The sequence below is a fragment of the Eumetopias jubatus genome, unplaced genomic scaffold, assembly GCF_037043125.1.
Source record: "Eumetopias jubatus isolate StellerSeaLion01/CBP00866 unplaced genomic scaffold, mEumJub1_p1.0 scaffold_12, whole genome shotgun sequence".
NCBI lineage: Eukaryota > Metazoa > Chordata > Mammalia > Carnivora > Otariidae > Eumetopias > Eumetopias jubatus.
The window spans coordinates 36155746-36173840 of NW_028274818.1; the positions used below are offsets into that span (position 1 = coordinate 36155746).

At 43.9% G+C, this 18095-nt stretch overlaps 1 protein-coding gene across 6 annotated transcripts in view; it reads left to right on the forward strand.

Annotated features, from left to right (window-relative positions):
• Positions 1-18095, forward strand: part of HHAT (hedgehog acyltransferase) — a 328768-nt gene that overhangs the window by 16584 nt on the left and 294089 nt on the right. For all 6 annotated transcript variants that reach the window (XR_015766435.1, XM_088016786.1, XM_088016784.1 and 3 more), the window contains exon 3: positions 9748-9815. Coding sequence is in view for 5 of the 6 variants with exons in the window: in XM_088016786.1 (XP_087872912.1) it covers positions 9748-9815 (68 nt within the window). In the remaining variant the exon portion in view is untranslated. The remainder of the gene's footprint in view (positions 1-9747; positions 9816-18095) is intronic.

Consider the following 18095-nt stretch of genomic DNA (forward strand, 5'->3'; position numbering starts at 1 on the left):
CCAGAGAGCACAAGCAGGGGGAATGGCAGAGGGAGAGGGAGAAGTAGGCTCCCTGCTAAGCAGGGAGCCCTATGTGGGGCTCGATCCCAGACCCCTGGGATCATGACCTGAGCCAAAGGCAGATGCCTAACTGAGCCATCCAGGTGCCCTCCATTTTGTATACCTTTTATTTCATTTTCTTATTGCACTATCTAGGACTCCCATTATGATATTGAAAAGGAGTGGTGAGAGGGGACACTTTTGCCTTTTCTCCTGGTCTTAGCAGGAAAGCTTTCTGACCATTAAGTATGATGTTCACTGTAGGTTTTTTGTAAGTGTTCTTAATCCAGTTGAGGAAGTTCCCTTCTATTTCTAGTTTGCTGAGAGTTATTTGTAAATGGGTGTTGGATTTTGTCGAATGCTTTTTGTGCCTGTATTGATAAGACCATTGGTTTTTCTTTTTTGGCTTGTTGATGTTATGGATTACACTAACTCATTTTTGTGAGTCTTTGTCCATGAGTTTGTTTTTAACAAACCTCTACTGGACTCAGCAGGGCAGGTCTTCTGCTTTGTGTGTTGTTAGGTGGGGCTGCAGTCGTCTGGTGGCTCACTCATGTGGCTAGCCAAGACCTCAGTGGGGGGCTGTCAGCTAGCATGCAGAGGTTCTCTCTGCATGGCTCTCCACATGGTTTATATTTCTTATAACAGGACAGCTGGGGTCAAGAGGGAGTATTGCAAGTACACAAAAGCAGAAGCTACAGATCTCTTGAAGCTCAGCCTGGGAAGTTGTGCAGTTCACTTCCGCCTCATTTATTGGTGAAAGCAAATCACAGCTCCAGTCCAGATTCAAGGGGAGTAAAGACTACACCTCTTTATGGCTGGAGCAGCATGCATGTGCATAGAATTTATGGCCATCCTCTTAGGAGTCTATTACAATGGGTGTTGTATGTTTTTTACCCAGATGAGGATACAGAGGCTGACAAATATAACTTGTCTAAGGTCACACATTTAATAAGTTCTAATGGAACTGGGTTTAAACTCAGAGGTGTCCAACTTGAGACCCAATATTTGTTCTGTTCTGCCACTCATATTTATTGATAATTTAATTCCTAAAGCACCTCGCTTTAAAAGAGGAAGCCCTTTTGTCTATTCTACTATAAAATTTTATCAAAAATTGGAATAAAATGTTTCCTTTCTGTGTCCTGCTGGCTGCTGGGATGGGATCCTTCTGTGGATAGTATGAAGCTTTTCTGCACCTCAGCTGATTCAGAGGCTGTCATGCTGTTTGACTTATTAGTAACCACTCCCTAGCCTGAAGCTTCTTTTATCCTCTGTTTTCCTTTAAATGTCAGTGCCAAAGTGTTTCTCAGGTTACTCCCAAGAAATGTCTTCTTTCTCTAATACTTTTGCCAGTTCAGCTCATGGAAGCCGGATCCCCTTGTCTTGCCAAAATATGTTTAATGGTGCAATGTTAAGTCTTCTTGGCTCCATGTCTTACTGTCTAGTTTGGCAAAAAGTGCTCCTTAGCTGCATGATAGAAGTAGGTCACCGGGAAAACTGTTTCTTCTGTAAACTTTTTTGGGATGTTTGTATCTGGAGCAAATAGAGTGCCTAGAACATAATACAGGCTCAAAACTTACCCACTAAGTGAAATGCCACCAGTGGGTATCTGCATGGCTGCTTTCTCTGGGTGCAGACCAGGCAGCCTGTTCACTGCACTCTGTCTGGGGAAGCAGGGTTGTCAGGCCATTAGGGACAGCAGATTGATTCTAACGGCCTTCTCAAATGGAATCTTTTGGTAAATTCACAACAGGGACTGAACAGAACAGCCCTTCTTCCTCCCAACTCTACCAGGTGTAGAGCATCTCTAAGTCACGTGGAAATACTTGGGTTGGGGTGGTGGGGATCTGCTGTGCTTGGTGACTTCTCCCCTCGAGCTCTGTAGCACTGTGGCTAATCCAGACCTACTGCGTCAAGTGTATGCCCTTGTGGTTCAGATGTAGAAACACTTTTATGTCCCTCTGCGTACACTTAACATGAGGAAAGATGAGATCTGCCGTGCAGTGACCTTGAAAGAGTTAATGCTCCCACCTAAAAGAGACCCCTATATTGTAGTGTTCTTATCAGTTTGATGCAGTTCTTGAAATGAAAAGAGTCGAATTGTCATCAGTAAAAACCTGAGTGAGTGGCAGTCACCTGGGAAAGCAGCTGGAAGGGGAAGTCTTAGACTACTGCTTCAATTTATTTATTGGTTTATATTCAGGTTTATTTCTTCTTGTACTATTTTGACATTTTGTAGCTTTCTAGGGATCTATGCAGTTATGTAGGTTTTCAATTTGATTAGTATAGTGTGGTTCATAATACTCATATTTAAAATTTTTTGGTTTCTGTCGTTTTGCTTTCCTCTCTTACTGTGTATTTTGTTTTACATCTTCTTCCCTCCCTCCCTCCCTCCCTCCCTCCCTTCCTCCCTCTTTTTCTGCTTTGATCAATTGTGCCAGAGAGCATAGGAATCTTTCCAGATTTGGCTTTGTTCGGTTTCTCAGTTGTTTCCTTTTGTTCTCCAATTCACTGATTTCTGCTCTTATTATTTCTTATTGTTTCTTTGGATTTGCTCTGTTCTTTTCATTCCAACTGTATGAGTTGAATGTGTAGCTCACTTATTTTGTAAGGAATCTATTTATATTGTTGTATCATACCTGATAGCTTTTCTCAGAAGGATTTCCAGAAGAGGCATTGCAGAGTCAAACTACATGAATATTTTTAAGGTTCTTGATAGACTTCCCCAGACTGTTCTCCAGGAAGGTTGTGCCAATAATACTTCTTCTTTTGGAGAGTGTCCCTCTTGTGTTTCAACAAGTTGAGCCTTTCTTCTTTAGCCCATCTCACATGTATTTGGTGTATGATTGAAGTGAAAAGTTAAATTATTTTTTCCCAAATAGATAACCAAGCATGATTAACTATTTCTTTTCATATTGAATTATGATGCAATCTTGATTTGCTACATTCTTTTTTTAGAAGATTTTATTAGTGACAGAGAATGGACACACATGTGCATGTGTGTGAGTGGGGAAAGGGGCAGAGGGGAAGAGAATCTGAAACAGACTCCGTGCAGCACAGAGCCCAAGGTGGGGCTCGATCCCACGACTGGGAGATCAAGACCTGAGCCAAAACCAAGAGTCAGCCGCTTAACCAACTGAGCCACCCAGGTGCTCCTCTCATTGCTAAATGCTTATATAGACACCAGACTGTTTTGGGGGGGGAGCTGTCTTTTCTGTTTCATTGATTTCTCAATCAATTTATACATCATTACTGTACTGTTTTAATTAAAAAATGCTTTATAAAATATTTGAGTATCTGGTGGAATAAGTTACTGCTCATCGTTCTTCATTTCCACACTTAGCTATTCTCACTGGTTTATTCTTCCATATACATATTTGAAACTGTTCTGAAAAAAATCTCATTAGGGTTTTAATTAGAATTGCAGGAAATTAATTTGTAAATAATTAATATTCTTATAATATTGTATTTTTCCACCCACAGATGTGGTATTTTTTCTTTATTCATTCAGGGTCTTCTGTTATTTCCCTTAGTAAAGGTTGCTGATCTTTTTCATAACAGGTCCTGCTAAAATTCCTCAGATTGAGTCCTTTTTTTCTTTTTCCTTTTATGATTGGGAAATTTTCCAATTATATTTCCTATAATTTGTAGCTGATTATTTCTGGTCTAAAGGTATATATTCTGGTTTATGTATGTTAAATTCCAACTATTTATTGAATTCTCTTAATGTTCCATTAACTTATTTTTGATTTTCCTAATTTTTGTGTTTAGATAACATCATCTGCAGATCATGCTAATGGTCTTGCTTCATCTATGATTGATTAGCTGGGACTTTTAGAACAATATAGTAGTTGGGAAAGAATGCTATTTTTATTTTAATTCTAATTTTAATGGAAATCCCTATATTGTTTTTAGCATTACTGAAAAATTGAATAAACTTTTCTTTCTTTTTTTAAATTGTGCTAAGGAATCTGGCTAGCTCCCTTTAACTAAATTTTTTAAAATCAGCAGTGGGGGCGCCTGGGTGGCTCAGTCGTTAAGCGTCTGCCTTTGGCTCTGGCCCTGATCCCAGGGTCCTGGGATCGAACCCCACATCAGGCTCCCTGCTCAGCCAGGAGCCTGCTTCTCCCTCTCCCACTCCCCCTGCTTGTGTTCCCTCTCTAGCTGTGTCTCTGTCAAATAAATAAATAAATAAAATCTTTAACAACAACAAAAAAATCAGCAGTAAATGTTGAATTCATTTTTAAAGCATCTATTCAGATGATTGCATAGTTTTTTCCCTTTCAAGCTGTTGACATATTTTAAAGTTATACATTTTCCAGTATGGCTTATATGGATTCCTACAAGAAACCTATGACTATGGTATATTTAAATACACTGCTTCTTTCCAAATTTGTTTTTTTTAATTATTAATTTCTAAGTGAGATTCGTTGGTGTGGTTTTATTTTTTGTTTCATCAGATTTTAATATCAGCATTCTGTTAACTTTATAAAATGGGGAAGTTTTTCATTGTGCATGCTTGGAACTATTTAAATAGTGTACGAGATGTCAGCATCAAAATTTGATATTCACTTGTAAGTTTGTCTAGGCATGGACTCTTTGGAAATAGATTCACTGAAAACTTCAGTATCTTTCAGTTATTTCAGGTTATATTTAGGTTTTCTTAAGTCAGTTTGAGTAATTTATATTTTTCTTTTTTTGTTTTAGATTTTATTTTTACATAATCTCTACACCCAACATGGGGCTTGAACTCACACCCAACGTGGGGCTCGAATTCAAAACCCTGAGATCAAGATTGCATGCTCCACCATCTGAGCCAGCCAGGCACCCCTATATTTTTCCTTTTCATTGAAATTTTCAAATGTATTAACATCCAGTTGTAGATCGCATAATGTTTTGAAACACACGTCTCATTTTTTCTGTTTTACGGAATTTAGCAAAGGTTTTGTCTACTTAGTGGATCTGTTCTCTTTTTCAAAAAACAATCTCTTGGGTTTATTTATAAATTCTACCATTTTTATTTTTTCTGTGACAATTACTCTCTGTTGAACTGTAGGCCACCCTAGATCCTTTCGGCTTTCCAGAGCCCAGGTTCAAGTTTTATGGTGTGACTCTCTTCCTGAAAAGTTGCATATTAGGGACATTTTTATAAACAGAGTGGTATTTTCCATAAATTTGCATTTCCATTTCACAGACACTTTATTTTCATTTTTAAAAACTTGAGTGAGCAAAGGTTACTGTTTCTTTTTTTTTATTTTTTTAAAGATTTTATTTATCCGACAGAGAGAGACACAGCGAGAGAGGGAACACAAGCAGGGGGAGTGGGAGAGGGAGAAGCAGGCTTCCTGCGGAGCAGGAGCCCGATGCGGGGCTCCATCCCAGGACCCTGGGACCATGACCTGAGCCGAAGGCAGATGCTTAACGACTGAGCCACCCAGGCGCCCCAAAGGTTAATGTTTCTCTAAATAAACTCTGTAGCACCAGGAAGCATATATTTAAGCAAGTATGAACAAATGATTCATTTGAATTGCCATGTCCAATTTCTTTGTTTATGTAGTAGGTGTTCTGAAAGTGGAATACAATTATAGTTGAACATTTTCACCTTCTACCCTCTGTTTATTCCTAAACTCACCTGTTCTTATCACATCACTAGTCTCAGTTTATAAGGAAAGGAGATAGCAGCACATTTACAGATTCTTCTTTGTGTTCCTAACACACTAACCTCTCATGAGGGGCGGGCTTTGTAATCAGGAGGTAATTTTCCCCACTTGCTTTTGTGACCAGAGGAATTTGGTTGCCAGCCAGCTGCAACTCTGTGGGGCCCAGTGCGGCGTGGGTGGCCTTGGGGGTGGGTAATGGGGGCTACCCCTGGTCCTGTCTTTGAACAGGTGGCCTTGGAACCATGGGAGGGCCACCAGGGGTCCTTCAGTTAACAGGTCTTTTGTGAAAGGACCCAAGTGCATAGCCCCTGTGGGGGTTTTATGGTGTGGGCAGTGTGTCTTGATGGCCAGCATCGATAGTGTGTGTCGGGCTTCATGTTACGGTTCACCCTGTTTCCTCTGTCACCTGTGGCCAGGGTGGTGGGAAACGTTAGAGCTCCACCTTTCCTACTGGGAATCCAAGCTTGCTGGCCTACCCCCTTCCTCTCAGGCTCACACGGGCCTTCTCCTCCTATGTGGACACTGGCCCTCAAGGGAGGGGAGTGTTGGCTTCCAGAGAGTCGATTTTTTTTTTTTTTTAAGATTTTACTTATTTGAGAGAGAGAACCAGAGAGAGAGAGTGCATGAGGGAGTGGGGTAGAGGGAGAAGCAGGCCTCCTGCTGAGCGGGGAGCCCGATGTGGGGCTTAATTCCAGGACCTCGGGATCATGACCAGAGCTGAAGGCAGACACTTAACGACTGAGCCACCCAGGCGCCCCCAGCCAGAGTCGACTTTCTTAACACCTGTAGTAAACTTGTCACAGTGACTTGGGACAGGGCCTGAGCTGGAGGGCATGTGAAGGCAACCTTTTGTGTTAGACTCCACAGCTCCTCACTCCTCTAGCCAGTGCTCCCTGCCGTCTGTCAGACACAAAGGAACATGCCCAGAGCTTACGGCTTCCTCTCTGCTGGAGTGTTTGCATCTCAGTCTGGGGCACTTGAACCTCTCTCGGGAGCCCCAAGGATTCCCATGCAAATTGTGTGCCTGGTGGCTTGCCTTGATAGACCCCAGAACTCTTTCAGGTAACAGATGAGCAGCCTTATTTGGGAGATTTGGAGGCCATTTATATTGTATGTTGCTTTGTATCCTATTTACATATATGATTTGCTTTTGCTTGGGCTATTTCTACATCAACTTTTCATTCCCTGAATGGGGTTTGGGACAGGGAAGGAGGGGGACCCCAGTTCTCAAGAGTTGTCATGGGAAAACCAGCACTTTCTCATCCTTCTATATGACATTTTATATGAATTTTTGAGAGTTGGTTATCGTCAAATTCTTTTCTCTGGAGAAGCCCATCTTTTCTGCTCCCTTTCTCTACTCATTTACTGCCACAATCTGCTGTACCCAGCGGCTTCCTAGAGAAAGAAAGAATCAGTAGGAGCTGATTGGAATTTTTCAAATGCATGGAAACAGCAGGACATGTGAAGCCATGATTGGGTGTGCTGGTCCTCGGCAGTGGCTTGTGTCAGATGAGGGTGTGTGTGTGTCTCCTCCTCTTCCTGATTATTGCCTTCTAATTACCCCCCACCCCACCCCAGAAATGATGTCCTATCAGAATGTTGAGGGTGAAAGGGGGAGGTTAGTTAGCACTTTTAAGTAAATGGTTTACCACCGCAGCTCATTGGCATCGATTAAAATGCAAATCCTCTCCCTCAGTAGGTAGAATGGGGCTTTGATGTATCCTCTTGTTGGGTGGTGGTTGGAGTGGGGAGAGTCAACAGCTGATTTAGTAATGAGGGTTCATCAACAGAAATTGCTTCATTTCTATGCTCTGAGGCAGTTTTGTGGAGCGCTGAATTTTGGGAAATAGAACCAGGGCACCTCGAAGAAAGAGCTGGTTCTGCCTGAGAGTCAGCCCTGTGTGGTGTGGAGAAAATTGCTCAGGCAGAGAAGGCTTCTCTCTGTTTGCAGGGTCCTTTTGCTTGAGTGTATGTGAGGTAGGATGAAAACTCTTGCCCTGAGTGAGGATATAGGATCTCTAGCTGAAGGGTCTCGTCAGAGAAATTCTGAGGGCCGAAGCTCTTTAGGGAAAGATTTCCCACTACAGCTTCTCAACGGCCTTTCTCCTCTATCAACCAAATTCTGTAGCCATGCATTTTCAGCTAACTTAAGACTGCTTGAAGACGGTGGATTCCAAAGAGGTTGCAAATGTATGTTGTATAGTATTTGTGTCAAGGAATCAGACAAGGGTGAATTGTAGAAATTCTCCAAACCTGAGAGAGGATTTTTGGTTTAGAGCTGTGCTGTCCAGTACTGTAGCCATTAGCTGTACCAGCACTTAAAATGGGGCCACTTCAAATTGAAATGTGCTGTAAGGATAACATGTGTATTGGATTTTGAAGAATTAGTAAGAAAAAGGGATGTAGGGCACCTGAGTGGCTCAGTTGGCTAAGCGACTGCCTTCGGCTCAGGTCATGATCCCCGGGTCCTGGGATGGAGTCCCACCTCGGGCTCCCTGCCCTGCGGGGAGCCTGCTTCTCCCTCTCCCTCTGCCTGCCACTCCCCCTGCTGTGCTCTCTCTCTCTCTGTCAAATAAAATCTTAAAAAAGGGATGTAGAATGACTCATTCGTAATTGTTTAATACTGATTCCATGTTGAGATAAATAAGATATACTAAAATTTCATCTTTTTTTACTTTTAAAAATTGTGTCTCAGTATTTCCATTGGGCATCACCAGACAGGATTTCATTTTTCTCCTACCTGCGCAGATTCCTTTTTCCCACTAGGGGGAGCTGCGTTCTAGTTTCAGGAAGTCGGGTGCTTTCACATGTAAATTTCACTGCCTCTGTACCCTTTTAAAAAAGCAAAAAACAAACACAAAGTTTTTGCTTTGTTTCAGTTCTGCACAATTCTGATGTTTGTAGAGGTTACTCTTTGTATGTAAGTGAAGCCAAAACAGAAGAGGCAAGAGGCAGAGAGGTTTTCCCACCTTCTTTGTGTTAATGAATTTTAGGAGGTTCCTGTTAACTTCTTTGTTGGATTGCAGTTGTTTGCCCTTTGTTTGTGGGCTCTTCCCTGGGACTTGAGTCTGTGCACAATTCACGCACACACAACGTGATGTGTGTGCAGCTGTTAACAGGAAGAACCAGAGCCCTGCTGCAGTGACACACCTCCACAGCGCCCCCTGCACCCTGTGGGATGTGGTGGCAATGTGTCCCGGAGCTGGGCCATGTGGCACCCTGGGCCAGTGCTCCCACCCGCCCTTTGTGTGTGTGTGTGTGTGTGTGTGTGTGTGTGTGTGTGTGTGTGTCTCTGCCCCTGGATCCTACTGTGAAACCAGCGTCCTTTCAGGATTATGTCTTAATGACTACACACTCTCCTGGTTTTTCTGCAATCTTTCTGGGTAGTTCCTTTTCAGTTCTTCTGTGGTTTTGTAGGTTTGTTGGTCTGAGAAGCACTGGTTTTCCCTTGTTTGTATACCCTGAGCCTTTTGGGGTACCACAAGGCCCAGGCAAAGGCCGCACCAGTCTTGTTTTGTTTCATTCCTGGTATATCACGGTGTGTGCCTGGTTATTGTACACCCTTAAGAAGTATTTGAATATTTTGTTATGCTTTTTTTTTTTAAAACCAGTTGTATACTTATTACTATTATATGACTTCACTTTATAATCTTGTTAGCATTATGTCCATATCATGGGGCTGTGATCGCCATCATTTTGTGGCATGATCTGTTTAAAATAATTCTTCACCACCTATACAGGTGAGGCATTTGCACTAATTCCCCCCTTGGTTCCTGTTGCTGAAAGCTTTTTTTCTTGATCCCTCTCCGTTTGTGACCCTTATTACAATCGAAGGGGACATTTCCATCAGCCCCACTCTGTATTTCCAGGAACTTAGGTCACAGGAAACTGGAGTGGAAGGTCAAGGAGTCTGACGTGTCTCCATGTCTGTAGCTCAGTCCACAGGCAGCTTTTCCAGAACATATTCCAGTTTCTCTTAGTGGTTCTTCTATTAAACCAACCCAATTTTAAATAAAACTGACTAATGAAAAACTGTTTTTCTTGTCAGAACATGAAGAGGAGCTGGATCGACAGTTTGCCCTGGAGATTGGCACTTTATTTGGAGGATTAAAGAAGGTACTTGGTGGATAAATGATAAAGCTTCTCAGTTTTCAAACCTGGTTTCAGTATTTTGTATTACTATTGTATTTGGCTACTGATGAGCTGTGTATTTGTTTTTCTAAGCATTTGGATAGATTTTTATTTTTATTTTTTTATTTTGATAGATTTTAAAAATGATATAAAAACATTGCTTTCTACTGTTTTTGCTCTAAGTATTTAGTGTGCCAGATATATTTTAAGTTCAATCAGTGTTTGTGGGCTGGCTTGGGACATAAAATAATGCTTGCATTCCAAGTTCCAAACACCCAACTTAACAAATGAGCTTTTGGAAGACCATTCATTTCCAAGCTGGGCACTGCCTATTGCTGCTATTTTTCTACTGTGAGAGTTGCAGGTCTTGCTTAGAATTGCAGCAAGTTTACTTCAATTTCTATTTTGATTTTCTAGGGTAATCTGTCCCTTCTTTCCAGCTTTGGCTCTGTATGGAGCCACTGTATTAGATGGAAAGCCCATGTTCTTGTGGGACTGGGAAGAATGTCCTGTCCTGCATGGGGTGCCATTCCGGCTTTTTTTGTTCTACCCACCAGAAGTTTCCCTGAAAAGTTGGACGCAAATCGAGTTTTCATTCATTGCATCCATTTGTAACTGTTTCTGACTTAAGCCCTTTTAGGATATTAGTAAGACTGTAAGGTGGATGCCTTACAGTCTTCCCACTTACAGTGTGCCCACTTCAGAGATGAGGAAATCTGGGAAACTTCCATCGTAGTGGAATTTGAGATGAGCCCTAGTGAGTGTCTAAGATCTACTCTTTAGAAATATTTCACTATTGGATCTCTTACAACAGAAAAAAATGGTGAGATCTCTCTCTCTCTCTCTTTCCCCCTCTTATAGTTACAATTCAGGCATTTCAGACAATACTGAATTGTTTGCCAGGGGCAAAAATAAACAACCCATTTTGGACTAAGAGACTTCTAGCTCTTGAGAAGAGAAGCCATTGCAAGGCAGGATGAGCAGCTGAACAGAGGGTCAGGCCCCAGCAAGTTCTGGAGCTGTGGCAGATTTCATTGTCAAGGGGCAGGCTCCGTCCTGCTGTGTGTGCCACTTCCAGACAAAGGGGCTTTGTCTTTGCTCACTTCCCAGCTCCTGTCACCACTCCTTCAAGTCTAGCTGCTTGACTCCCTGCCAAGGCTGTAGAGTCCTGGGGCGATGACCTTTGCTAAGCATTCTCCATGACAGACCCTCCCTCCACCCCCCATAACAGGGCATGAGTCAGGGGGTGTCAACATTCAGGACAACTCTGCCTTCATGAAAAAGTGCATAAAGCACAGATACATGCCCTTGGAGCTCCAAGGACTCAGTCCTTCTCCATTCTGAAAAATCGCTGTCCATGCCTCTGTTTGTCTGACCATCCATCCATCGATCTGGTGCCATTGAGTACCTCTTGTCCTCATCTTTCTGTGTCTCATCCCTTGCAAATGGGGTGGGTAGTTTGGAGTCTTAGATTTAGGGGGAAAGTGAGGAGTCCTGGTAGATAGTCAGTAGGTAAGGACAATTGATACTGTGTCCTTGGTGAAGATCATAAGACCCGGGGCCAAATGTAGTGCTAGGGAGTTTACAGATATCTGCTGAAAGTCTCATTTCAGCTAATATAGAGGCCTGATAGGTTCTGGACACTCCTTGATGTATATTTCCTTTCTTTGAGGTTATGGAAGGTGGTAAGCAAATGCTACCCTGCTCTAAATTCTAATCAAAAGAAGATATTTGGTGAGAGTAGGAATTGTGAACTTTAGAGAAGAACTTTAATGTTCTCTGACCAGTCCATGCCTTAAATGTTACAGTTGCTAAACTCAGCACTGCTGACATTTTAGACCAGATAATTCTTTGTTGTGGGGGAGCTGTTCTGTACATTGTAGGACGTTTAGCAGTCTCCCTGGGCTCTGCCTAGTGTATGCCAGCAGCATGTTCTTGTGGGACTGGGAAGAATGTCCTGCCCTGCATGGGGTGCCATTCTGGCTTTTGTTGTTCTACCCACCAGAAGTTTCCCTGAAAAGTTGGACGCAAATCGAGTTTTCATTCATTGCATCCATTTGTCCATTGCATCCATTTGATGTTCATTGCATCCATGACCCAGGTCATGACAATCAATAATGTCTTCCAGCACTGACGGGTGTCTTTGAGAACAACTGGTCTACCGCAATATTTAGGCGCTCTCCCCACACAGCCTCTGCCATTTCTGATTTGCCATTTCTTTTGCTCAGCCTGTTTCCTCTTCTGGATTGTTTCTCTCCCTTTCCCTGTCTGGTCCGTATTCCCTCTTCACATCTGAGCCCAGTTGGCTCTCTGTCACAGAAGCATTGCCTGGACCTCTGAGCTGGGTTTAGTGCTCATTGTTCCTGACACTTCCCTGCCTCTCTCTTTATCCCCTTCCACACATAATACTTTTAATGGGTCTGTTTCTGGGCCCAAGTCTGTACTGAGTGTTGGGGACAAAATCATTTCTAGACAGAAAAGGTTCCTGTCCCATTGTCTCTTAATGGGGACAGACCGAAGGTAAGTAAATGAACAAACCTAACAGCCACAGAGCGAGCTAAATGATAATGATGAAAATGCATAGGGTGATGTGATATAATGCTTTGGATTGTGTCTTGTTCTCTATAATGATGAATATATTTGTACAGTTGTATTTTATATTATCCATTCTCCACTAGACTGTGGGTCCCACAGGGACAGTGCTGGTATCAATCAATCTGGTATCTTTAGTGCCTAGAATAGAAGAGGTGAGTATTTTATTGAATGTAACTGCAGGAAAGAGTGAATACCACTGTGCCGAGTTGTAACATTGGAGTAAAATGCATCAGTACTAACTGCATTTAGAGAGATGTGTGGGTATATGCGGAGTGGGACGGTGTTCATAGTCAGAGCAGGGAGAGACCACCGTGGCACAGCCCATCACAAACTGCTTCTGTACAGCTGAGCTACACAGAGTGGTAGGATTTGGCAAGGTCATCAGTAGAGGAGATGTTGTTCCAGAGGGGCTCGCTGTGATTGGAAAAGGGAAGGAGGTACTAGGGAGATGCTGATCCAGGTGAAGCTTTACTGAGTATAGTGAAGGGGATCTGGGGCTGACCTGTCCTCCACCTTTTGATGATGTTGGAGTTTGGAGGATTATAGCCCAAATCAGGAATGCCTTTGGGCCTGGTAATTTCTTCGGCATGAAGCTGATGGCACTTGCTGAGATGCCAGATGTGGGGGGTGGGGAGCTTGTGTAGGTGCAGTGGTCACTGACTGCTCACATCCCATATGCTGAGGCATTTGCATCCTCCTTTGCAATGTCTGCTCTTCCTGGCTTGGAAGTGCCCCTTCCTGCAGGAACCAGTGGCTTCCTGGAGCAGGTGTGTGCTGGGAGCCTGTGGGTGGCCAGGGATGGGTCCCGCCTGGTCCCTTTCCATTTTGGGCCATTCTCTGTCTTGGTGTTTGGTGGTCCCCTTGTCTTTTTTTTTTGGCTAGTTTTCTGGCTAGTGGTCCCAATCGATAAAGGGAACTTTTTAGTGCCCATGTGCCTTGCATGACTGTAGTAAATCTGGATGGTCTGAATCAAACTGATAACAAATGAAGCGCTATGTTGGGTTGTACTGTCGTGAATTTTTTCCCCTTTTATTATTCCTGATTCAAGGTAATTGGCATAACGGAAGGAGCACAGGCTTGGAGTTAGATGGACTTGAGTTCACAATGCAGTTTACTGCATTTTGGAAAATGCTTTAGCTCCTCTGAGCCTCAGTTTTGTTATCTGGAGCATGGAAAGGGGAGGCTGTGGGGAAAGAGATGCTGGATGGAGAGCACCCAGCCTGTGTGTGCCTGGTGCAGAATGGATGCCCAGAGTGTGTTTTTGTGGTGGTGGTTATGTTTTTCCTTGCACGGAAAACATCCTTGTTTCTGAGTTAAGATTTGTTGATTCTCCTTCTCTTGCAAACAGGTAATGTTGTACAGAGAAGCATTTAAATCTAGACGGGGATTGCTACTGAAGGGAGCTCTCAAAAGCCTAATATCTTACAAAAAATTTTACACGTAATCCATTCCTCCTTCTTTCCTGAGGGCGCTCCTTCCTGCGGCAGATTCTGAAATGGGGGCATCCTTGTAGATAATAAGTTCTTCCAGAAGTAGAATCAGAGGGGAATTTTCAGTGCCTGTCAGAAGGGTGAGGAAGAAAAGACAAGATCAGAGGAGGGAAGCTTGATCATTTAAATCTTTGAATGTGAAGAGAAAAGAGGTACTTTTCTAAAGTACAGACCCAGTATTTATTTATTTATTTTTTTAAAGATTTTATTTATTTGACAGAGAGAGACACAGCGAGAGAGGGAACACAAGCAGGGGGAGTGGGAGAGGGAGAAGCAGGCTTCCCTCGGAGCAGGGAGCCTGATGCGGGGCTCGATCCTAGGACCCTGGGATCATGACCTGAGCTGAAGGCAGACGCCCAACGACTGAGCCACCCAGGCGCCCCGAGACCCAGTATTTAGAACTCAAGTTTCACCTCTACAGATTTTAAAATTCAGCTCATTTTTTTTAATTCCTCTGTAATTTCAATACTTTATTTTATTTTATATTTTTTAAAGATTTTATTTATTTGACAGAGACCCAGTGAGAGAGGGAACACAAGCAGGGGGGAGTGGGAGAGGGAGAAGCAAGCTTCCCGCCGAGCAGGGAGCCCCATGCGGGGCTCAATCCCAGGACCCTGGGATCATGACCTGAGCTGAAGGCAGATGCTTAATGGCTGAGCCACCCAGGCGCCCCTGTATTCCAATACTTTAAAAAAACGAAAAGCTCTGTTTGATTCCCTGAACAAATACTCCTTGAGCACCCACTGTGTGAGAGGCTTCTAGGGGGTGGGCTGGGTGCTGGAAGGCCAGGACATTCTGGGCTCAGTCTCCTCACTGGGTTCTGGATTTGGGGGAGGGTGATGATGGGGCCGTGAGGCGGGTGATGCAACCCTCTGTGGGCCGTGGAGAAGCTGAGGGTGCATATGATTTGGACCCACGGTAATTCCAGCTGCGGTCTCGGAGGAAAGGTGGGTGAAGGGCAGAGCACGTATTTGGACCTGGATGAGAGAGAGGGAGAATACCTTGGCTGGGAGGCTGGGTGTGGGGGGACGATGGTACAAGATAGATAGAGGCCGACCACCAAGGCTTTGGACACCATATGTGGAGTCTGGACTTTATTCAGAAGGCAGCGGACAGTTACTGTGAACGGGTTCAGGCTATTGTCCTTTCTTCTGGGGGCCTCTCTCAGGACCCTTGTGATGTTCCTGCCTGGCCCACCCCCTGCACCTCCCCTTACCTTACGTCCTTCCCCCCACCCCACCCCCTCCCCAGCAAGGTTTGTGCATCCCTGGGGTTAATGTCTCATGTTACTCAGAAGCCATTCATGCTCCCCATTTCTTACAGTATAAAGTGCAGACTCCATAGCTGACATTTAGCCCCATTTGTCTGCTGACCCTCCCTTGTGTTGGCTCCGCAGATCCTTGTGGTCACCCTTTGCTGCGAAGTAACAGAATTGTCTGCCGTCCCCTGAAGATGCCTTGATGTTTCCTACCCGTGACAGTTCCTGCAGACTGGTGTGCATGCTCCTGTGCTCGGGGAACAGCCCCCAGCCCCCAGGGAACCTTCCCTGACTCCTCTCTCCTTGCTCCAACCTCCGGTTGGCATCGATTTCTCTCTCTCCTATGAGTTCCATTCCCAGGACTCTTTCCTGAATCTGTTATCTAACAGTTATCTGTTTGAGATGTCGGAGGATCTTTCATCTCTGCCTCCCCTTGCTTGACATTTAGTAGGCATCCAGTAGTGTTTGTTGGGTTAAGGTGAACATGCCTGTCTCATTGGGGGCTTATTGTAAAGGAATATTGGTCCCTCAGCAACACTGGCTTTGTTGCATGTGTCTAAATTCTGGCAGGTGTAGAGAGTTTAGGTTTTACCTCCTTTTCGTTAAGCTGTAGCCCCTCAGAGATGATTTGAGCGTTCTTATTATATCTCTGCTTCCCTCCATCTGATGGGAGCAGATTAATAAGCAGTTTGGCTGTGCATGAGAACTTTCAGCTTGTCCTTATTAACAGAAAATTGGATTTTATGCAGCTTTGCCCCTTCACGGAGGGGCTGCCCAGCAGAGGCAGATTCCTGTGCCCTCTGCCAGCCCCTCAGGCAAAGAGGGTGTTGGTTGAAGAATCTCCACGTGGTAGGACCAAGAAACCCACAGACTGGTGATGGGAGGAAGGTTCCTGAGCACACGATGGGCCTGATTCCCTCTTGTTGACATAAAGAACTCCTGCTCTTTACCTGTCAGTACACTCTTACCTAGTCTCATCCCTGCTGGGTTTTCTCCTTGATGTGTGGGAGAGAGAGGAGTAGAGAGAAGGGTGGGTGTTCCCCATGAAAGCTGAGTCAGATCTCATGGTGGGGAATAGGTTTTGAGTGAGATGTTTCTCAGCCACAAACCAGGGAGTTTACATGTGACTGTTTGCTTACCCACTGCTTTGTGGCCCAGGCTGCAGAGGTTCAGGGAAGTAACAGGTGTGGTTTCTTTCCCCTGAGAAAGCCAGGCTGACCTACAGCTTCAACAGAGATGATGCACTATGTATTTAACAAAGGGGAGAGGCATCAGTCAAGCCAAAGAGACTACCAGTTACATACAATCAGGACGGTTGGCCCTATTTGTGTGTCCTGCCTGAAAATCGGTCCTGGCATTACATTTAACAAAGTGTTTCCATGCGTGTGACTGTCTCTTGTCCAAGAATTTCCATGTGATGAATGTCTCTTGTTAGCATAGCCAAAAATTGCTGGGAGACTCTCTAGCCTTGGAGTGACCAGGGAAGGCTCCCTGGACGAGGTGGATTTGAGCTGAGCTTTGAACAGAAGGGTCATGTTTTGAACTGACCCAAGCCTGTTTGGTGGTTCAACAAAAATCAAATTCTTTGGTTTTATTCTTGGTGGATTCCAGCAGTTGGAGGTGTGTAGGAATTAAATGTCTTCCTGTCCCACAACTGTGCTGCCAAGTGGTATGTTATAAGGAAAGAATCTAGATCTGAATTGTGCCTTGCATGCAATACTTATTAGTAGGCAGGTACAAAACTTGCCATCAAACCTGTTCCTGGAAGCTCGAGAAGCCTCTGTTCTCTGTCTTTAGGTACTCCAACCAGCACTTTGCGGGAAGATTTATCTGAGGCTGAGGCAGTCCTACCCTGTGGTTGAGAGCAGACGCTCTGCTAGTCTCATCAGGGATAGTCTTAGGAAGTAAAGGGACGCAGAACCAAAGGAAGGCTAGACTTAGAGTGATTCTCCCTGAAGCTCTGGGTGCCGGCTCAAGGGACCCATGCCTCATCCTTACAAGAGTTTTAGAGCCTGAGAAAATTGCCAACCCCCCACATATATTGAACACCACTTCCTTCATTTGTAAATTATTTATTTTTAACATTGCTTATGCTAATAAACTCAGGTTCAGCTTTAGATACCAATATTGGAATTATTCGAATTGCAGCCCTCTGGGACTGCATTTCCGATTAGCACGTTCAAGTGCTAACTTTTTCCTTAATTTATACAACATACCTTATATAACTATTCTAACAGAATTTGGAAAGAAGCAGCAGAGATCAGCCCAGGCAGTTTGAACTGTGTCTTGGAGCTGAAATTTGGGGAAAGATGCGGGGAGGAGGGGAAACCCTTCTTTCTCTCAGTACATCCCCTAAAAGTAGTGTCTGTCAGCATTCCTTAAAAGGTTAATCATAACATGACAGGTGATATAAGTCTCTGTTAAAAAGAAGTTAGAAGCAGCTGCAGGGTAGGAGTGAGATCATGGGGCCTGTGGGAGATGTGAAGATGCTGTTCCAGGTGGGTGAGGGCTAGTTAGTTCATCATAGTTTTGCTCCCAGTTTCATGACAGCAAATCTCAAACCAAATCTATCAGGCATAGTCACTTATTAGGCAGGCGGTAGAAACCAGACCTGTGAGCCCAAGAAAATTCTTTATAGAAACGTGTGCCACTGCCTTGCATAGAAGTTTCCTTTCAGAGATTGGACCTTACGTAGCCAGAAATTCAGTCGTGTGGTGGCGTGCAGGCCCTTAAAATCTAGTCTCAGACATGCCCCAAGATGTATATTGTTAACATTTTCAGACTCTTTATTTCAAGCAATGTTTCCAACTGGAATCATGCAAACTCAAAAGCTTCATTAATGACTGTGGATTATCACTGACTAGAATTGCTTACAACAACAGCAGAATAAAAATTGTATTAAAAGTACACATCTTCATTCTT